At 48.3% G+C, this 22,682-nt stretch overlaps 1 protein-coding gene and 1 non-coding gene across 4 annotated transcripts in view; both read right to left on the minus strand.

Annotated features, from left to right (window-relative positions):
* ATP6V1C2 (ATPase H+ transporting V1 subunit C2) overlaps window positions 1–22,682 on the minus strand; it is a 64,572-nt gene that overhangs the window by 22,229 nt on the left and 19,661 nt on the right. For 2 of the 3 annotated variants that reach the window (XM_050753936.1, XM_050753935.1), the window contains exon 4: window positions 8,533–8,618. In XM_050753936.1, coding sequence (XP_050609893.1) covers window positions 8,533–8,618 — 86 coding nt within the window. Of the gene's footprint in view, window positions 1–5,728; window positions 5,759–8,532; window positions 8,619–22,682 lie in introns of all 3 variants that reach the window. The other variant, XM_050753937.1, reaches the window with a different exon arrangement.
* Window positions 18,820–18,884, minus strand: LOC126934528 (U7 small nuclear RNA). Its single transcript, XR_007718993.1, has one exon. It is a non-coding gene; the product is annotated as a U7 small nuclear RNA (small nuclear RNA).

Genomic DNA, 22,682 nt, shown 5'->3' on the forward strand with positions numbered 1-22,682 from the left:
AAGGGGACTGTCATGCTCACTCCACACCCATCACCCTGCTGGGGACACACACTAGACACCACGCCCTGCCCAAGGTCCACAGGGACACCCCTAGGCAGACACTCCACAGAGAGCTGGGGGCCCGGCGATGACCTCCTGGAGTGCTAAGGGAGGACGAAGAGCTGGCGCCGGCTCCCGCTAGGGAGGATGGAGACCCTCCACTGGGACACAGACATGGTATTCACGCGGAGGCTAAGGGGAAGAGGAGGCGGCCATGTGGCCGGTGATGGAGGGCGTTGGGTGTCAGGCAAGGAGGGCTGGCAGCGTTATGTGCTCAGGGCACTGTGAGTCAGAGAAAAGGGAGTGTGGACGGGCACTGAACAGAAAGGGGTAGGATCGGTCACCAAGGGTCATGTCTGCACTTCACCAAGTGCCAAAAACAACACTAGATCCCACCCACTCAGCCCCTAGCACAGGAATTGGACTGAGATTCCTCCAACCCCGACAGTGGCGGCCAGTGGGGTCACCAAATAAGACTCCAGCCGACCAAGGGGAGCAGGCTGGGGACACTCACACACTCTGGGGGAGTCCTCTGAGGCTGGCGTGGAGGAGGCTCCAGGCGAGAAGCCAGCAGGAACGTGGGAGGGAGAGGGTGGTGCCAAGAGGAGTGGGAGGGGCCCTGGGAGGGGAGAGGAGGACAGGGGAGGACCGACTGGACAGGGTGCAAGGCAATGACACAGGCCTGGTGACACCAGCTTTCCCATTGGGTGGCTGGGTGGAGGGAAAGAAGTACACTAAGCTGGGCAGCCATGGAGGTGGGAGGGATGGGGACGGAGGAGAGGAGGCAAGTTCCGCCTGGGACAAGCTTGAGTTTGACATGTGGGTGGATAGGTCCCCAAGAAGCAGATGGGAATGAAATGGGACACGGAGGAGGAAACTGGGCTGGGGAAGAAATGCCAGCATGTGAGATATAGGAAAGGTCTGAAGATAACAGGACGACGATGGTGACAATGACCATTAAAGCAGCTGGCACTTACTGCTGCTGACCTTGGGCCAAGACACATGAATTATTCCATTTAATTTATTCTTCAACCCTATTAAAACCCTATAATGATCTCGATTTTACAGATGAGGAAACTAGCACAGAGCAAGCTATGGAAACTCCAGGATAAAGGGAGACGATGCGTGAAGCACCTAATGCCCTGCTTGGCCCATGGCAGGGCCACGGCTCCCTTCCCTGACACATCCACTAAGTGGACACAGCCATGCAGCAGGTGGAACCTGCCCAGGAACCACACTCAGACAGCTTCTAGACCACCGGGACTCGAAGGAGGTCCTTGGGAGAATTTGTTTTACAGACTTAGGATGCTGGTGTTGGAGTTAACATGGCGAGTCCTGGCCTGCTGACAAGAGTACCTCTGAGGCAGTAAGGGTGGGGCCCTGATCCAATGGAATTCGAGGCCATATAAGAAGGGACAGCAGAGAGTTGGATCCGTGCTCTCTCTCTCCTCATGCAGGCACCAAGGAAAGGCCATGGGACGACACAGCAAGAAGGTGGCCATCTACAAGCCAGGCAGAGAGCCCTCAGGAGAAACCAGGCTGTCTGATCTTAGTCTGTGGTTTAAGCTGCCAAGTCAGTGGTATTTTGTGACAGCAGTCCAGGCTGACTCAGACATTGGTATTAGTTTGGGTATTAATACAGGTTTTGGTATTGCCACACACAGTGGGAATGACCTTGTAGCAAGGGTGCAGGCTGGGGAGGAAGTGAGAGCAGGGAGCGGTCAGAGGGTAACCAGGAGGATTGGGAGGAGGACTCCTGCGGCAGGAACAGCAGCGAAACTCACCTCCAGGACCCCACTGCACAAGCACAGACAAGTTCACCTCCCACCATGGGCCCAGAGCCATCCCACAAGCCAGGAACCAGTCTCAAGGCACCAAGCGGCAGCCCAGGATGGGAGATGGCAAGGCAGTGTGTGCCATCCCATCCATCTCTTCCCTCCACCTCCTACCTCATCCCCTCTGACACCCCAGGCAAGTCCCCACAACTCCCCACTCTCCTCTCATGGCTGCCTCTGTCCTTCAACATGTAGGACAGGGAAAGACCAGCTCCTTCCAGGGGTGGCCCAACTGTCCCTGCTCCTGCTGGCCTGAACTCCACTCCTTGTGCTGTCTCAGGTTCCTCAAGGACAGTGACTGTGACTCACTGGTCTGTGTGTTCCCAGAGCCTGTCACAGTGCCCTGCACAGAGCAAGTGCTCCATAAACATGCTCAAAATACTAACAGACTCCTCCTGGCAACCATGACTGTGGTATCAGCTTGCACTGTCTACGTGGCTTGGAAGAGATACATTTCAGATCAAGCTTGTGTCTCTGGCCATTTGCACCAAGTCCAAGGCCTTCATGGCATTCAGACCAAAGGGCTGAGGTCTCCCTTTCCATCTGAAGCATCCCTGCCCTATAACTCCTCCAAGACTGAACCCGCTTCTTGCAGCTTGGTCTTTGTTTCCATCACGGCGCATGTGGCACTAAAAGTCTGTCCCCAGCAAGGCTGTGGCTTCCAGAAGGTGAAGGCCGTGCATCGCCACCGCGTGCCCAGCATGTGCTTGGTACTGACAGATGCCAGGGAAGTCTGAGATGATGTCTCCCTGCAGGGGCCTCCAGAAGCTTCTGGGTGTGTGACTGTGACTTCCTCCTCATCTCTCACATGTCTTGAACACCAGCTCCAGCCGTGTACACTGAGCCTTGCCCCAGGTCAGGCATCCAAGCCCTTCCCTGTCCATGCACCTTGCCTTTGGAAAGAATGTTGTCTGAGGATGGCCCTTTGCCATCCCTCTGGTCTTTATGTATTTTTTTTGAAATGGATCTCGTTCTGTCGCCCAGGCTGGAATGCAGTGGCACCATCTCGACTCACTGCAACCTCTGCCTCCAGGGTTCAAGCAATTCCCCTGCCTTGGCCTCCCAAGTAGCTGGGATTACAGGCACACACCATCACACCCGGCCAATTTTTGTATTTTTAGTAGAGGCAGGGTTTCACCACGTTGGCCAGGCTGGTTTCAAACTCCTGACCTCAGGTGAACTGCCTGCCTCGGCCTCCCAAAGTGCTGGATTATAGGCATGAGCCGCCGTGACCAGCCAGATCTTGCTTTTTAAAATAAGATTTATGTATTTTTTTCAAAAAGAAAAAATAATGCCTGTCTTTATTTTTCTGATTTCACCACAAGCCAATGAAAAATTGCTGAGAGGTATTTGGGAGCCAGTAAAACAGTGGTAGGAACTAGGGCTTTCGAACCAGTAAGGCCAACATTTAAATGCCAGTTCTGACTTTTACTGGCTGTGTGACCTGATATAAGCTCCTTGACCTCTCTGAGCAAAGTGACCCAGAATTATTGTGAGATAATAGAGGAGTCTCCTTTGATTAAATGTCTCTAGTTGACAGATTTAGACTTCTCGTCAGAATGAGGCTGAGACACCCATTTAGTGCTGGGATTACAGGTGTGAGCCACTGTGCCCAGCCCCTCTGGCCTTCTCTACTCACAGTACCACAGCTTGCCCGCGGCAGCTTGGAACACAGGGCTTGCCTCCCCTGCCTGGGCTGTAGTCACTAAAGCCTGGGCCTCAGAGGGGGTAACGCGGACCTGGGCTGAGGGCCCATGAGGTCAGACCATGACCGAGGCAGGCTCACCCCTCATCAAAACACACTCTGCACAGGCTGGCAACTCTTGAGCCATGACGGTCTTGTCCGAGAACCAAACCAAGGCCTGCCCGGCAGGCAGCAGCATGAGGGATGGTGACCAACCAGGCTGTGGCCCATCGCCCAGCAAGCCAGACAAGCCTCGAGGGTTTCTGTCTTCTGTGGACATTCCGGGGCCCAGGCCAGGCAAGGTATGTTTGCCAGCCCTGGCTGCAGTCAAAGCTGTCTGTGTCCTTCCCTGCTCCCGGCTCAACTAGAGGCAAGGAACAAGCAGAAACAACAGGTCCTGGTGAAGCCAAGAGCCTGTGAAGCCATTCAGTCCATTTACAGGTGAGAAAAGGAAAATCCAGAAGTGACTTTTGGACCAGGTCTGACCGGCTGCGAGCTGTGGTGCCCTAATTGTTCCCGGGGGAGATAGGATTAAAATGCAACAATGCATGCCTCTGGTTCATCCTGTCAATCACTAGTTCATGGGTGCCCTGCAGAAGAGAAAGATTTCCTCATTCAGGTAACACTGGGACAGCCCAAGTCAAACTAAGTTTAAAAAGGCCCCTCGGTTCGCGCGATGGCTCACGCCTATAATCCCAGCACTTTGGGAGGCTGAGGCAGGTGAATCACAAGGTCAAGAAATCAAGACCATCCTGGCCAACATGGTGAAACCCTGTCTCTACTAAAAATACAAAAATTAGCCGGGCATGGTGGTGCACGCCTGTCGTCCCAGCTACTCAGGAGGCTGAGGCAGGAGAATCGCTTGAACCCAGGAGGCGGAGGTTGCAGTGAGAGATTACACCTCTGCACTCCAGCTTGGCGACAGAGCGAGACTCTATCTCAAAAAGAAAAAGAAAAGAAAGGTCTCTCTAGGCTGGTTTATGGCACATGCTGTATTTTTTGTTTGTTTGTTTGCTTGTTGGTTTGTTTGTTTTTAAGAGACAAGGTCTTGCTATGTTGTCCAGGCTGGAGTGTGGTGGCTATTCACAGGCACAATCACAGTGCACTACAGCTTTGAATTCCCGGCCCCAGGCAATCCTCCCACCTCAGCCTCCCTACAGCCTCCAGGCTTCAGAATGTGCTTCACTAATTCTAGTCTTGGGAAGTTGAGACCCGACTCACAGGAGGCACAGAGGTCATAAAGCCCTTTCAACAAACGAAGCTGAATTTTCTCCTCCTGAGAAGAGAGGCCACTGCTGGTACCATCAGGACTGGGGATGGATACTGCATAATAGTAACATCTAACTTAAGGTTATATTAATTTTGCATAAAATATAAGCATTTTGATCGCTATTTTAATATAAGCTAAAGTTCCTCCGTTGTTTATGTAGAAAAGTAGCTCTCTACCTGAAGTCAGCCTTGCAGTCCTGGACCCGAGGAGTGACCTTCTGGGAAATCAGACCCGTTTGGTTAACGTGACAAGGTGATTTTTTTCTTAGCATCAGCAAAAAATTTCAGTGTAACAAACAGACTGCATTTGGGAAGGCATTTGATAACTGCCAATCTCTAAAGATTTGTATTCAACCTAAAATGATTTGCTATTTTTGATTCTACCAGTTTGAGCGGGTTGGAGAAAATCCAAAGCAAATGACTCCCTCTAACATTCACACAAGGAAAGACCTGTTTGGGCACCGGGACTGCCCAGAGGCTCCTTGTATGTCTGAACCCCATCAAGGCCACCCAAAGTGAAGCCTGGAGTTGAAGCTTCCAGTGGCCATAAAACAGACAGGCTCAAAGAGCAGGCAGTTGGGACACCACGCGGCATCAAAGCAAGCAGCAGACCACATGCAGAAAGAGACAGTTCACCTTGAACTCCACAAGGTCAAAGCGTTCCCAGCTTCCAGTGGCATGCAGTGCTGCTCAGGAGAGGCAGGGGTGATAGGACAAAGAGGAGGGGACGAGACGGTGGTTATCTGTGTCATATGGATATTGTGGCCAAGTTACAAGGTTGTTACTTGAGAAATCGTGGTAACTTGATCACTGCACCCCTACAACCAGACCGAGATTCCACCTTCCCGGGACATGCGGGCATCACGCCGAGCACAGACATAGCAAACAATGCATAACCTACTCTTTAAACATTTCATTTTTTCTTTCAAGCCTGCAATATAATAAGGTGGAGTTATTAAGCCACATAGACACACAAAGCCAAGATCACAGGTGGGGTAGGAACATTTCAATTTGTCAACTTAAACAGCCAAATAAAGTCTCCTCTGGCCAGGCGCGGTGGCTCACGCCCATAATCCTTTGGGATTTGGGAGGCCGAGACTGGCAGATCACCTGAGGTCAAGAGTTCAAGACCAGCCTGGCCAACATGGAGAAACCTGGTCTGTACTAAAAATACAAAAATTAGCCATGCGTGGTGGCTGGCGCCTGTAGTCCCAGCTACTCGGGAGGCTGAGGCAGGAGAATCGCTTGAACCCAGGAGGCAGAGGTTGCAGTGAGCCGAGATCGTACCACTGCACTCCAGCCTGGGTGATAGTGTGAGACTCTGTCTCAAAAAAAAGTCTCCTCATGTTTTCAGAAGGGAAAAGTATGAATATATGTTATATTTATAACAAAGGATATAAATTTTATTATAAACATATAGTATATACAGTCATGCATTGCTTCATGACAGGGATACATTCTGAGAAATGTGTCATTAGGAGATTTTTGTCATTGTGTGAACATCACAGAGGACACTTACAAAAACCGAGGTGGTATCGCCTGCGACACACGTAGGCTATCTCGCAGAACCTACTGCGCCTGGGCTACACACCTGTAGAGCATGTGACTGTACTGAACACTGCAGGCAACTGTAACACATGGCATTTGTATACCTAAATATTTCTAAACATGGAAAGGGTACAGTAAACATACAGTATTATCTATTGCTGTTATTTTTTGTTTGTTTGTTTTGAGACAGAGTCTCACTCTGTTACCCAGGCTGGAATGCAATGGTGCGATCTTGGCTCACAGCAATCTCTGCCTCCCTGCTTCAAGCAGTTATCCTCTCCCAGCCTCTCAAGTAGCTGGGATTACAGGTGTGCACCACTACGCCCAGCTAATTTTTTCTGTATTTTAGTAGAGATGGGGGTTTCACCATGTTGGCTGGGCTGGTTTTGAACTCCTGACCTCAGGTGATCCACCCGCCTCGGTCTCCCGAAATGCTGGGATTACAGGCGTGAGCCACCACACTGGCCCAGTATTCTCTCTACTCTCATCTTCAATATACATGCATAGAATCACGTAAGTTTAATCATTTCTACAGATATTTAAATATTTAATTCTAAAGTTTCCAAAGTCTCAAAGGTTTTGCCTTGCACACTTTAAATGCACTGAAATAGCATGCACATAGTTAATGAACCAAAATATCATTGGAATCTAAAGGTTCCTCCTATCAGCACAGGGGAGGCAGACATTCCCAACGTGACTACACTGCAGGGAGCCTTCAGGGCGCAGCCTCTGTTCTTATTTACTGGATGGCAATTGAAGACTGGCTGGAGGCCTTCCTCAGCACAGGAAGGCATTTTTCATACCTGGTTTGGGCAAAGGGATAAATCGGTGAGGGTGAGGTAAGGGGGCTGAATTGCCCAGGTGGGGAGACTGGTGGCTCTGGAGAGGGTGGAGGGGCAAACAGTAGGAGCCGGGCTGAGCCCCCTGACCCTGTGTTCATTTGCAACACTCTGAGGAGTTAACCAGCCGGTGAGAGTAGAGGCGGAACTGCAGAGCCATGAACTTAGGAAGGGGCATAACTTCCAAACCTAGCAGTGCTGATGAGCTAAAAGCAGTGCACCAGCCAGGAACAGTGGCTCATACCTGGAATCCCAGCACTTTGGGCTCAAGGCAGGAGGATCGCTTGAGCCCAGGAGTTTAAGACTGGCGTGGGCAACATTGCGAGACCCCATCTCTACAAAAAATAAAAAATATTAGCCAGGCGTGGCTGGGCACGGTGGCTCACTCCTGTCATCCCAGCACTTTGGGAGACTGGAGCAGGCAGATCACCTCAGGTCGGGAGTTCGAGACCAGCCTGACCAACATGGAGAAAACCTGTCTCTACTAAAAATACAAAACTAGCCAGACATGGTGGCGTATGCCTGTAATCCCAGCTACTCGGGAGGCTGAGGTGGGAGAATTGCTTGAACGTGGGAGAATCGCTTGAACCTGGGAGGCGGAGGCTGCTGTGAGCCAAGATCATGCCATTGCACTCCAGCCTGGGCAACAAGAGTGAAACTCCATCTCAAAAAAAAAAAAAATATATATATATATATATATATATATATATATATATATATTAGCCAGGCGTGGTGGTGAGCAAGAGGCTGAGGTGGGAGGACCCCTTGAGCCTGAGAGGTTGAGGCTGCATTGAGCTATGATCACACCACTGCACTCCAGCCTGGGCAAGACCAAGTCTCAGAAAATAATCATAATAAAAATTGGCCGGGCATGGTAGTTCATGCCTGTAATCACAGTACTTTGGGAGGCCAACGTGGGCAGATCACTTGAGGTTGGGAATTTGAGACCAGCCTGGCCAACATGGTGAAACTCTGTCTCTACTACAAATACAAAAATTAGCCAGGCGTGGCAGCGGGTGCCTGTAGTCCCAGCTACTCAAGAGGCTGACAGGAGAATCGCTCGAACCCGGGGGGCGGAGGTTGCAGTGAGCCAAGATTGCACCACACTCTAGCCTGGGCAACAGAGGGAGACTGTCTCAAAATAATAATGATATAAATAAATAAAAGTGAGTGCAGAGCCTCTGCCCAGCCTGTCAATCCAGAGCGTCCACTGAGGCCTGGGCCGTCTTGGTGATTGCTGTGTGGCCACAGCGAGGGCGACTCTGGTCTAGATGGAGCTGGGAGATTGCACTCCACGTCAGAGGGCTGCCCCACCTACCTCCGTTTGCCAGGAGGTGCTCCTGGGCCTTCCCCTTTGAGTCCTCCATGACTTCCACCACGCTCTGAGCCATTCTTCTTATGAGGCTTTGGAGAGAGAAGAAAAAGAGCTGGTCAGAGTAGGAAGCTGTCCTCAAAATACTGTCACATGCTGCTGGCAGGAAAAGTAGCCGGTGACACCCTTTGGGGGAATAATTTGGCAAGATGTATGAAGAGGGTTAAAATGCCAATAGCGGCCAGGCACCATGGCTCACACCTGTAATCCCAGCACTTTGGGAGGCCGAGGCAGGCAGATCACTAGGTCAAGAGATAGAGACCATCTTGGCCAACATGGTGAAACCCCGTCTCTACTAAAAATACAAAAACTAGCCGGGCAAGGTGGCGGGCACCTGTAGTCCCAGCTACTCGGGAGGCTGAGGCAGGAGAATTGCTTGAACCCGGGAGGTGGAGCTTGCAGTGAGCAGAGATCGCACCATTGCACTCCAGCCTAGGTGACAGAGCTAGACTTCATCTCAAAAAAAAAAAAAAAAAAAAAAAAAAAGCTAATAACCTTTGAACCAGTAATTCCACTTCTGGGAAGCTATCTTAAGGAAACGGGACAAACAGAAAAAGCTTTCTGAATAAAACGATGTTCTTTGCAGCACGCTGCTGACAGTAAAGAATTGGAGACAACTGGAAGGTCCTACAATAGGGAATTGTTTAAGTAAATGATGGCACATCTAGCTGAGGGATTATTAGGGAGCCATTGAATATAAAGCTTCAAAGAATTCCTGATACTGTGGAACAAAGCTTGCATTATAATGTTGGAAAAATACCAAGATACAAACTCCTGCAGGCAGTAGGGACACTGGCTACGATGACATGAAAGTGATTTTCCTACTTTACATATTGTCCAATTATAATCAGGTATTGCTTTTATAATTAGAACATTAAAACTTTTTGTCTCTGAAAAACATACTGAAGGCTTCAGAAAGTACAGCATTTGAAGGCAAAAGGACTCAAATTGGCCACAGTTCTGTCAATTACCAAATGTAGGATTTTAGCCAATTTTTTTTTTTTTTTTTGGAGACAGAGTCTTGCTCTGTCGCCCAGGCTGGCACAATCTCGACACACTGCAAGCTCTGCCTCCCGGGTTCAAGTGATTCTCCTTCCTCAGCCTCCCATGTAGCTGGGATTACAGGGGCTCACCACCACACCCAGCTAATTTTTGTGTTTTTAGCAGAGACGGGGTTTTGCTAGGTTGGCCAGGTTGGTCTCGAACTCCTGACCTCAAGTGATCCACCTGCCTCAGCCTCCCGAAGTGCTGGGATTACAGGTGTGAGTCATCGCGCCCTGCCAAACTGATGTAATTACTTTGAGCCTCGGTTCTCTTACCTATAAAATGTGGATGATACTCATTTTACAGGATCATCATGAATATTGACATAACCAATCATCTCATAGCAAGGAGAGTCTGCTCCAGGAGCCTGAGCCATTAGAACTCCAGTTGGAAAACAAGTCAAACTAGGAGCAAAGTCTGAAAGTTATGAGGATCCAAATTGTTGCCTCAGGCTCTCTCCACATTCTCCCCGCCCTCAGGGGGGAGGTGGTGTTTGCAGGAAGAGCGGACTCAAGTCACTGAATCCTACATGGAGTACAAGATCTTCCACTGCTGCAGACGCTGGCCACCCTGGCCACTCGGACCGGAGCCCAGAGGCCTAGGGCCCAACACAGAAAACAGAGGCAGGGACATGGGAGGCCCTGATAAAAGGAAAGGAAGAAGGAGAGGTAGCACCTTGCTTTCCTGACTCTCAAAGTCACGTGTTCATGGTCAAAAATGGAAAAATACAAGTATAAAGTAGTTAACAAAAATTGAACAACCATACTCCCCCACCCAAGAGGGAACATATTTCACATTCCGGCATATTTCCAAAGGCTTAACACTTGCATGGTTTATGTGAGTTAAGGTCTTTTTTTTCTTTTTTTTTTTTTTGAGACCGAGTCTCGCTCTGTCACCCAGGCTGGAGTGCAGTGGCCGGATCTCAGCTCACTGCAAGCTCCGCCTCCCAGGTTCATGCCATTCTCCTGCCTCAGCCTCCCGAGTAGCTGGGACTACAGGCGCCCGCCACCACGCCTGGCCAATTTTTTTGTATTTTTAGTAGAGACAGGGTTTCACCGTGTTAGCCAGGATGGTCTCGATCTCCTGACCTCGTGATCCACCCGCCTCGGGCTCCCAAAGGGCTAGGATTACAGGTGTGAGCCACTGCGCCCGGCTTCTTTTTTTTTTTTTTTAGGCAGGATGTCGCTCTGTCACCCAGGTAGGATGGGAATACAGTGGTGTGATCACGACTCATTGCAGCCTTGACCTCCCAAACTCAAGTGATCCTCCACCTAATTTTTAAATTTTTTTGTATAGACGAGGTCTTACTATATTGCCCAAGCTGGTCTCAAACTCCTGGACTAAAGTGATCCTCAGGCCTCAGCCTCCCAAATTGCTGAGATTACAGGCATGAATCACTGAGCCCAGCCAGACAGAGTTAAGGTCATCTTCTGATATCACCTATTATTTAGTAGAGTCGACCAAGTATCAGACATTCTATAATCATTGCCTCATTTAATCCTCACAAAAATTCCCAAAAGTTGGGTATCATCTCATTTTACGGATGGAGAAACTGAGACCCAGAGAAGTAGTTTGCCCCATCCCTTCCAACCATCCAGTCATTATGTGGACTCCAAAAATGAGGCTCTCAGCCATCAGGCCACACTGCTATCTTTACCGTCACTGTGTCCCATCCTGGGATTAAATCTCCACCAGTATGATGGCATTTCTTAGAACAGTAGCTAATAGCGTCTTACTGATTATAACCTCGGGTAGATTACCTAACTAATCTCAGTTTCGTCTGCAAAATGTTTTCACATTTTTACAGTTTTCAGCTGTAAAATGGGGATGACACTCCTTATCTCATGGGATTCTTCATGGAGTTTGGTGCCCGATACCATTGTAAGGTATCAGAGTCTGTGAGAGACACCCTAAGATATGCTCTAGGCAACCTGGGTGGACTGTTTTGGGTTCTCTGCCCCATGATTCCTGGGTAGATTTGGCAGGAGATCAGAGGGAGGGAGAGTCTGGTTCCCTCCCAGTTCCAGTGACCTCAATCCTCTTGTCCCTGCCAGCCTAGAGGTTGTGACAATGTCTCTCCACCAGCCTGGGTTCCTGCATGGTTCCTGTGATTCTCCTGTAGCCCACACATAACTCTGTCTCCCTATAAGGAGCTCCTCCTCAAATTATCCCGGGCATAATTTGCAAGTGGATCTTCTGTTATCTGTTGGGACCCTGACTCCATAAATTCATTCGTTCATTTGTTTAGCAAATTTCATACATCAAACAACTACTATGTGCCAAGCACTGTTCTAAAATGTCATGGACAAAACAAAGTCCCTGCTCTTTTGGAGCTCCTATTTTAGTGCTGCCAATGGTTCCTCCTTTATCCTTACGGCGGCCTGTGGGAGTTGCTGTCTCCTATCACCACATCCCTTATAATATTTTGAGTAGTTATTCGTTTACATACATCCAGCACCTACCACAGTGCCTGATTCACAGCAGCTGCTCAGCAACGTTTGATGAATGAATCAATGAATTCTGGCACCCCTACTTTCTTCTGTCCTAACAGACCTGAGAACTCACTCATCATTTTGCTAATGACTCTTTAGTGCTCCTTGTCCTCGCCTCTATGAAGTTTTTGTTTCTTTTGTTTTGTTTGCTTTTCATTTTTGAGACAGGGTCTTACCCTGTCGCCCAGGCTGGAGTGCAGTGGTGCTATCTCGGCTCCCTGCAACCTCCACCTTCCAGGTTCAAGCGATCCTTCTGCCTCAGCCTCCTGAGTAGCTGGACTACAGGCATCTGTCACCAAGCCCCGCTAATTTTTGTATTTTTGGTAGAGATGGGATTTCACCATGTTGCTCAGCCTGGTCTCAAACCCCTGAGTTCAAGCAATCCACCTGCCTCGGCCTCCCAAAGTGCTGAGATTACAGGCATGAGCTACCACACCTGCCCTTCTGTGAAGTCTTTAACTACATAGAAGTGTGGCCCGTAGCCATATACATGACACCAGAAACGTCTCCGAATAACATGGTCTGATGAAGCTCTACTGCTAGAAAAAACCCTTGTTCCACATACCACAAACAGTCCTGACTTAGCTGTGATCATTAACGATGGTCATCAGTGAATTGCAGTATTACTGAATCAGAAAATTTTTCTCATTGAAAGGGAACTAAGAGTCTAGACTCTGTGTTAAATGTACTTTTTTTCAGTCTACAGTTCGTTGTGAACACTTTTTCACAGGAGAAGACTGATTCCTCATTCCTTTCATTTACTGTACTGTATTTCACTTCACAGCTGTATCATAACAAATTCGCTACGATTGGACATTTGAGTTAGCCACTTTGATATGGTATCACAATAATACATACATTTTGCTCACTTGTGCAGGTATATATAAAAAATAAGTTGTCCGGATCAGAAAGCTGAACTTTGTTAAAAAATAAATAAATGTATTTTTAAAAAGAAAAATGCATTTAAAAAATGCATTTAAAAAGAAAAAAATAAGTTGCTAAGAAAGGAACTTCTGGAATTAAAAGTATGAACATTTAGAGTTTTAACAAGCAAGACTGAACTACCCTACACATGTACAAAGCTAGTGTACACTCACACCCCAGTGTATGAGACTGCCTGCTTCCCTAAACCCTTGCCAACATAGGTATTATGAATCTTTGTAATCTCTGCCAATCTGATATCTGAAAAATTATATCTCATTGTTGCTTTTATTTGCATTTCTTTGATCATCAGTGAGGCTGGAACATCTTTTCTCATGTTTGGGTCTATAAAAGCCTATTTTCTTCTTCTGTGAATAGCATATTCATATATTTTGCTGGTTTTTTCCTGGCTTGTTCATTTAAAAAAAGTTTTGTTTTGGTAGGGCCAGGGTCTTGCTATGTTGCCCAGGCTGGTCTTGAACTCCTGGCCTCAAGTGATTCTCCCACCTCAGCTTCCCAAAGTGCTGAGATTACAGGCACTGAGCCACCATACCCAGCCTCTTTAAAAAAATTTTTTTTATTTATTGATATATATGATTTTTTAGGTGTTTTGAAGACTCCATTTTTTTTTTTTTTTTTTTTTTTTTTTTTTTTTTTTTTTGAGACGGAGTTTCACTCTTATTGTCCAGGCTGGAGTACAATGGCGCGATCTTGGCTCACTGCAACCTCCGTCTCCCAGGTTCAAGCGATTCTCCTGCCTCAGCCTCCCTGGTAGCTGGGATTACAGGTGCCTGCCAACACGCTCAGCTAATTTTTTGTATTTTTAGTAGAGATGGGGTTTCACCATGTTGGCCAGGATGGTGTCGAACTCCTGACCTCAGGCGATCCACCCACCTAGGCCTCCAAAAGTACTGGGATTACAGGCGTGAGCCACCATATCCGGCCAGAAGATTCCATTCTTGAGATAAGGTTTTGAGCTAAGTGACATCCCCATTTTAGAGATGAAAAAGAATTAAGACTGAGAGAGCTAAAGGTCACCCTACACGGTAAGCTAGTGTCGAAGCACAAATTGATCATAAATCTACACTATTCCAAGGCCCATGGAAATTAGCTCTTCCATGTTAGTCTAAAGTAAACTCTGGCAGCTTTATGTGAAATGCCAGGAAAAAAAATTTATATTAACCCATAAAAGATGGACAAACCATATTTTTAATTAAAAAAGCCACTGTAAACAATAGATAAAGACCTCGATTGGGATGTCGGTTACACTGATGGATAGGACTTATTTGTCAAAACTCTCCAGCCCGTTCACTTAAGATGTGTACATTTCACTGTACGTACCTTTTACTTCATTAAAAAAAAAGACAAAATTTAAGCAGATACTGCCTTGGTCAAGTGACCAAAGTTAACATCATACACATGGAAAAGACCAATGCTCTGTGCCTCCTGCGATGCACTGAGGAAAACATCACCTCTGCAGCATTTTGCCAAAACTGCATAACCTCAGTCTAGCCATGAGGAAGCAGCACGAGTTCAAATTAAGGAGCATTTTACAAAATATCTGACCTAAACACTTAAACTCAGAGCCATCAAAGTCAAAAAGGCCAGGCGCAGTGGCTCACGCCTGTAATCCCAGTACTTCAGGAGGCCAAGGCAGGTGGATCACGAGGTCAGGAGTTCGAGACCACCCAGGCCAACATGGCTAAACCCCGTCTCTACTAAAGACACAAAAATTAGCCGGGTGTGGTGGTGCATGCCTGTAATCCCAGCTACTGTAACCCTAAACCCTTCCAGGTTTAGGCTGGAAAGGTTTGAGGCTGAGGCAGGACAATTGCTTGAGCCTGGGAGGCAGAGGTTGCAGTGAGCCGAGATTGTGCCGCTGCACTCCAGCCTGGGTAACACAGCGAGACCCTGTCTCAAAAAAAAAAAAAAAAAAAGAAAGAAAGAAAGGAAGGAAGGAAGGAAGGAAGGAAGGAAGGAAGGAAGGAAGGAAGGAAGGAAGGAAGGAAGTCAAAAAGTCTGTGTAAGTGTTCCCGTTTAAATAAGGCCAAAGAGACATGACAATTTATTACAGAAGACAGGAAGTCATCTCAGTTTTTACTATTATCTGAGAAAATATGCCATTTTATTTTGGTAGAAAGTGTGCTTTTTTCTTTTTTAAACAGATGGTGTCTTGCTGTGTGGTCCAGACTGGTCTCAAACTCCTGGCCTCAAGTGATCCTCCCACCTTCCTTCTGAGTAGCTGAGACTACAGAAATGTGCCACTGTCCCCAGCTTCGAAAGCACACTGTTAAGACAAACGGTGATATCCAAGTGAAATCTGTAGACCGAGTACCAGTACTGCATTCCTGATATTGATCATCATACTAAGGTACATAAGAGGATGTCCTTGTTTTTAGGAAATACACCCTGAAGTTTTTAGAGGTAAATGAACATCATGTCTGCAACTTACTGTTGAAGAGTTCAGAGTTCAGAAAGAGAGAGAGAAAAGACAGAAGCAGAGACAGAAACAGAGAGAAAGCAGATGTGGTAAAAGTATACGAAAATTCTTTTCTTTTCTCTCTTTTTTTTGAGACTGAATTTCACTTTTGTTGCCCAGGCTGGAGTGCAATGGCGTGATCTTGGCTCATCGCAACCTCCACCTCCTGGGTTCAAGCAATTCTCCTGCCTCAGTCTCCTGAGTAGCTGCGACTACAGGCATGCACCACCATGCCCGGCTAATTTTGTATTTTTAGTAGAGATGGGGTTTCTCCATGTTGGTCAGGCTGGTCTGGAACTCACAACCTCAGGTGATCCGCCTGCCCTGGCCTCCCAAAGCGCTGGGATTACAGGCGTGAGCCACCGCACCTGGCTGACAATTCTTTTTATTGTCTTTCATACTTTCTGGAAATTTGAAATTGGGTCAAAATAAAGCATTTAAGCATGTAAAGCATATAACCCCACTTAAAAAATTATGTCAGGGCCGGGTGCAGTGGCTCAAGCCTGTAATCCCAGCACTTTGGGAGGCCGAGGCAGGTGGATCACGAGGTCAGGAGATCGAGACCATCCCTGGCTAACATGGTGAAACCCCGTCTCTACTAAAAATACAAAAAACTAGCCGGGCGTGGTGGCGGGTGCCTGTAGTCCCAGCTACTCGGGAGGCTGAGGCAGGAGAATGGCCTGAACCCAGGAGGTGGAGCTTGCAGTGAGCCGAGATCGCGCCACTGCACCCCAGCCTGGGCGACACAGCAAGACTCCGTCTCAAAAAAAAAAAAAAAAAAAAAAATTATGTCAGCATATACCTAAATAAGAATCCTAAAAGAAAAGAAACCGAACTGTTAACACTGCCTATTATCTTCATGGATACAAGAATGGAGACCTGCAATTTCCATGAATTTATGTAATGCTATGTTTTAATTTGTTAAAAACATATTACTTTTGCAAATAGAAAATAAAAGAAACTACGGTTGGGTGCAGTCACTCATATCTGTAACCCCAGCACTTTGGAAAGCCACGGTGGGCGATCGCTTGAGGTCCAGGAGTTCCAATCCAGCCTGGCCAACATGGTGAAACCCCATCTCCACTAAAGATACAAAAACTAGCCTGGCGTGCCAGTGGGCACCTGTAATCCCAGGTATTTGGGAGGCTGAGGCACGAAAATCACTTGAACCCGGGAGGCGGAAGTTACAGTGGACTAAGATTGGACCACTGCACTCCAGGATGGGTGACAGAGGGATACTGTCTCAAAAACAAATTTAAAAAAAAAGGAAATAAGAGAAGCTGAAAATAAAATAGTAAATGATAACAAAATAAACAATAAATAATAAAAATAAACATAGCAGCATTATTAACAATAGTCAAGGCCGGGCTCAGTGGCTCACACCTGTAATCCCAGCACTTTGGGAGGCCAAGGTGAGCAGATCACTTGAGGTCAGGAGTTTGAGACCAGCCTGGTCCACATGGTGAAACCTCATCTCTACTAAAAATACAAAAATTAGCCAGGTGTGGTGGCGCACACCTGTCGTTCCAGCTACTCGGGGAGGTCGCAAACTCCATCTCAAAAACAAACAAAAAAATAATAGCTAAAAGGTGGGAGCGACCTAAGCATCCATCAATGGCTGAGTGGATACAGAGAATGTGGTGTGTCCACACAATGCGGCACTGGCCAGCCTTAAAAGGAAGGGAATTCTGACACATGTTGTAAGACATTGAAGACATTATGCTGAGTAAAATAAGCCAGCCAGAAAAAGGCAAACATTATATGATTTCATTCATAGGCAGTACCTAAAATAGTCTAATTCATACAGAGGGAAAGTATGCCAGGGCCTGGTGGAGGAGGAAATGAGGAGTCACTGTTTAATGAATACAGTTTCAGTTTTTCAAGATGGAAAAAGTCCTGCGAGTGGAGGGTGGTGACGGATGTAACAGCAGTGTGAACGTACTTAACGCCACTGAACTGTACACTTAAAAATGGTTGGCCGGGTGTGGTGGCTCATGCCTGTAATCCCAGCACTTTGGGAGGCAGAGGTAGGTGGATCACTTGAGGTCAGGAGTTCGAGACCAGCCTGGCCAACATGGTGAAACTCCATCTCTACTTAAAATACAAAAATTACCAGGGTGTTGTGGTGCAAGCCTGTAGCCCCAGCTACTTGGGGGGCTGAGGCAGGAGAATTGCTTGAATCAGGGAGGTGGAGGTTGCAGTGAGCTGAGATTGTGTCACTGCACTCCAGCCTGGGTGAGAGTGAGACTCTGAAAAAAAAAAGATTAAAAAGCTAACAAATAGGCTGGGCACAGTGGCTCATGCCTATAATCCCTGCACTTTGGGAAGTTGAGGTGGGTGGATCACCTGAGGTCAGGAGTTCAAGACCAGCCAGGCCAATATGGTGAAACCCCATCTCTCCTAAAAATACAAAAAAAATTAGCTGGGTGTGGTGGCAGGCACCCAGATACTCAGGAGGCTGAGGCAGGAGAATCGCTTGAACCCGGGAGGCAAGGTTGCAATGAACTGAGATTGTGCCATTGCACTCTAGCCTGGGCAACAAGAATGAAATTCTGTCTCAGAAAAAAAAAAATAGAAAGAAATAAACAAATGGTAATAAATGATAAAAATACATTTTAAAGTAATAAACCCATATTCTTAAAAATTGGCCAGGTGCGATGGCTCATGCTTGTAATCCCAGCACTTTGGGAGGCTGAGGCGGGCAGATCACGAGGTCAAGAGATCGAGACCATCCTGGCCAACATGGTGAAACCCTCTCTCTACTAAAAATACAAAAAAATTAGCTGGGCATGGTGGCGCACACCTGTAGTCCCAGCTACTCTGGAGGCTGAGGCAGGAGAATCGCTTGAACCCAGGAGGCGGAGGTTGCAGTGAGATGAGATCATGCCACTGCGCTCCAGCCTGGCGACAGACAGAGACTCCATCTAAAAAAAAAACCATCAAGGATGGTGACAATTATTGTAACAGGGAGACCCGTTTATGTAGTTCAAGTGTCAGATACTAGAATTTCCCCAAGTTAAACATCTGCAGCATTAAAGGTGAGGAGGCCTGGCCAAATGCTTGCCTATAGGTTCATAGAAGAGCATCAACAAATAGCCCACAAGCGTGAGGAAGAAAGCTCAACCTCACTGCACAGGAATATCATTTACACCAATTAGTTCAGTGTATTAAGAAAACTCCTAATACAGCATTGGCAGTCCTTGGGGAAACGAGCATCAATGCACTGTTGAGATGAGGTATTGATTGGTACCGCCCTACTAGAGAGTAATTTTAGAGTATCTGTCAAACATTAGAGGCAAGGGTTGGTTCTGGTGAAAACCAGAAAACCTCCTAGACAAATTCTAAAAAAGCCGTATTCTTTTCTTCAAGACAGGGTCGCACTGTCACCCAGGCTGCAGTGCAATGGTGTTACACGGCCCACTGCAGCCTCAAATTCCTGTGCTCGAGGGATCCTCCTACCTTAGCCTCCCAGGTAGCTGGGACTACAGGCACACACCACCATGCCTGGCTAAATTTTATTTATTTATTTATTTATTTATTTAGAGACAGAATCTTGCTCTGTTGCCCAGGCTAGGGTGCAGTGGTGCAATCTTGGCTCACTGCAACCTCCACCTCCTGGGTTCCAGGTATTCTCCGGCCTCAGCCTCCCGAGATAGGTGCCTGCCATCATGCCTGGCTAATTTTTGTATTTTTAGTAGAGATGGGGTTTCACCATGTTAGCCAGGCTGGTCTTGAACTCCCGACCTCAAGTGATCCACCCGCCGCGGCCTCCCAAACTGCTGGGATTACAGGCATGAGCCACCATGCCCGGCCTAATTTATTATTATTTGTACAGACAGGGCATCCCTATGGTGCCTAAGCTAGTTTCCAACTACTGGGCTCAAGCCATCCTTCTGCCTCAGCCTCCCTAGTGCTGGGATTACAGGTGTGAGCCATTGAACTTCTAGAAATTTATTCTTCTGCCATACTGGCTCATGTGCTACAAACACCATATTTTGTGGCAGAATGGTTTGTAATTACAAAAGACAGGAAGCCATTTCAATATTTATCAATAAGGGACCCATCTGATATAATGAACCACCAAGAAGTCTCTAAAAAAGAATGCAATCAGGTGTGGTGGCTCACACCTGTAATCTCAGCACTTTGGGAGGCCAAGACAGGAGGATCACTTGAGCCCAGGAGTTCGAGATCAGCTTAAGCAACATAGTGAGACCCTGTATCTACAATAAATAAATAAATAAATATTAGCCATGGGTAGTGGGGTGTGCCTGTAGTCCCAGCAACTCAGGAGGGTGAGGCAGGTTGCAGTGAGGAGTGATTGAATCAATGCACTCCAGTCTGGGCAACAGAGCAAGACCCTGTTTCAAAAAACAAAAAGTCAATCATGGTAATTCAAATAGAAAAGCAATGAGTAAATAAAGAAGGAAGACAAGGGCATGCTACTCAGGCCCAGCCCCTTACCTTGATAGTCATCTGGGGAATCCCCAAGGGAAGAAATTGAGTAAGCTGGGGGTGGGAGGAGTGGGGGGCATTGCCCAGGTGTGAGGCAGGGCAGGTAGGGACTGTAGGCCTTTGGGTGCTGGGCAGGCAGTCTCCAGACACAGGCAAGCCGTGGTGGGGGATCAGGTGAGAAGATGCCGCCCAGGAGTTTCACAAATCTGCCTGTGGCAGGTCTGTACTGAACATGCCCTTTCCTTCCTTTCCACAAAGACTACAGGGGCACCTCTTAGCCCTGCTGATTTCTAAACCCTGGGCCCCAAGGCGTTCAGGGGCAGTAGAATGGTCCTGGGGTAGAGGATGGCTGAAGGGCTTTGATCCCAACGGTGAGCGGGGCTCCTGAGATCTGTCTCCTCTTCTTCTGCACCCACAGCCAGGACATTCCTGTCATGCAGGGCCCCCGGGACTCTTCCAGTCCGGGGGTATGGGGAGAGGGGCAGCCGGCGGGTGCCCAGAAGCCTTGCACCCCAGCAGGAGGGCTGGAATCAGGGTGAATACTTGAGGCCACAGATCACAGGGCCCAGCAGAGGAGATTCTTAAGTGGCCTTAAGACACAGTGTCTCCAGGGGTTCTGCCCTGCAAACTGCACAGGCCGCTCCCTTCTTTGTAGAAAGAAGGGTTGGGTCTCCCACCTCCAGCTCTCCCGCTGAGGAGCAGTGGATACAGGTTCTGAGGATCCTGAGGGCAAGTCTATGCAACACCAAAGAGAAAGCTTTCTGCCTCCCTGGATTTTCTGGAATAATTCTGGCAAACGCAGGATAGAGTTGTTTGGTTGTCAGAAATTACCCAGAAAGGCTGGCGTGGTGGCTCACGCCTGTAATCCCAGCACTTTGGGAGGCCGAGGTGGGCTGATCACCTGAGGTCAGGAGTTGGAGACTAGACTGGCCAACATGGCCAAACCCTGTCTCTATTAAAAATACAAAAATTAGCTGGGTGTGGTGGTGTGTGCCTGTAATCCCAGCTACTCGGGAGGCTGAGGCAGGAGAACCACTTGAGCCCGGGAGGCGGAGGTTGCAGTGAGCCGAGAACGCGCCACTTCACTCCAGCCTAAGCCACAGGGCGAGACTCCACGGAAAGAAGGAAGGAAGGAGAGAGGGAAGGAAGGAGGGAAGGAGGGAGGGAGGAACACAGATGCCCGGGAAGAGTGCAACCAGGTTACAGGGCAGGGTCGGAGGGAGGGCATCTGGGAGCTTCTCTTTGCCCTCAGAAAAGCACTAAGGATTTATATCTGAATGCTCCACACACAAAGCCAAGGCCCCTAGAGCTGAGGAAATGGAGTGCACAGAGACCCAGAAGCTTGCCCCAGATCACTTCACTGGTGGCCACAATGTCAGCTGGTCCTGACCCCCAGCCTTCCCCTAAAGCCAGTCTCCATCCGTGAAAGCAGGTACTAGCATGCCCGCTCCGGATAACCCAAAACCCCAGGCCTGCCAGTGCCCAGCCACTGTCAGGGTACCTTGATGAGACGGGCCACCTGCCCTGGCCTCTCCCCTGCAGCCACACAGGGGGTGCCCCACACACCTGAGAGGGGAGGCCCAGAAGCTTCCAGGGGGAGCCTGTTCCCTGCCTACCCTGGTGACTCAGGAGCCCCTGGGCACCTCACCCCATCCTTTGTCTCTCTACTTCCTCCTCCACCAAGGGACAATGAAATCGACATGCCCTGCAGCAAAGTCACCAGGAAAATGTGACTCCACAGCAATTAAGTGATTTTCTTTTCACAAAAACAAAGGTCCAGTGAGGCTCACTAGGAGGCTCCCCCTGGGGACTCTGGCCACAGACACACCATGCTTTAAATTCCAACCTGGCTTCACAGAAACTGGAGGTTTAAATCAGGAGCCCATCTTTAGCTCTTTAGAAGGACTCCCCTCCGCGTACAGTTTGTAGAGCCACCCAGCAACGTTACTTTTGTCACTAAGAACAGAATTCTCGTTGGCCAAGCTGGCATCATAGAGTGATTCACCCACATGCGGCCCAGATAGTAATGCTCTACCCTCTTCAAAAAGCCAATTTCAGCTGGGTGCGGCGGCTCACGCCTGTAATCCCAGCACTTTGGGAGGCTGAGGCGGGCGGATCACCTGAGGTTGGGAGTTCGAGACCATCCTGGCCAACATGGTGAAACCCCATCTCTACTAAAAATACAAAAATTAGCCGGGCCTGGTGGCGCAATACTATAATCCCAGCTACTTGGGAGGCTGAGGCAGTAGAATCACTTGAACCCGGGAGGCAGAGTTTGCAGTGAGCCGACATAGCGCCACTGCACTCCAGCCTGGGCGACAGAGTGAGATTTGGTCTCAAAAAATGAAAAAGAAAGTTTTCCCATTGGAAGGAACAGGCAAGGAGGACCCAAACTCAGCTCCCAGAGAAGTGTCGCTGAAATCCCCTGGGGCCTACAGTCTTTTAGGAATCACTGGGCAATCCCCCAAGCATGTGGGATAGAAAGAAACATCACACATTGAAGTTCTGGAGACTATGCCAAAAAGTCAATCCACCAAGCTGCTCAGTCACTGAGAACAATTGCAGGTCCCGTGCTGGTGGAGCGTAGTTCCAGCACACACAATGTGAAGGGCTTCCCCTGGAGTTGTGCAAGCTGCAGCCCAGCCCAGAGGATGCAGGAGCCAAGGCCAGGAACAGCCCAGTCACACAAATAGGAGTACAATGGCTAG

This window comes from Macaca thibetana, chromosome 13, assembly GCF_024542745.1.
Source record: "Macaca thibetana thibetana isolate TM-01 chromosome 13, ASM2454274v1, whole genome shotgun sequence".
NCBI classification, from domain to species: Eukaryota; Metazoa; Chordata; class Mammalia; order Primates; family Cercopithecidae; genus Macaca; species Macaca thibetana.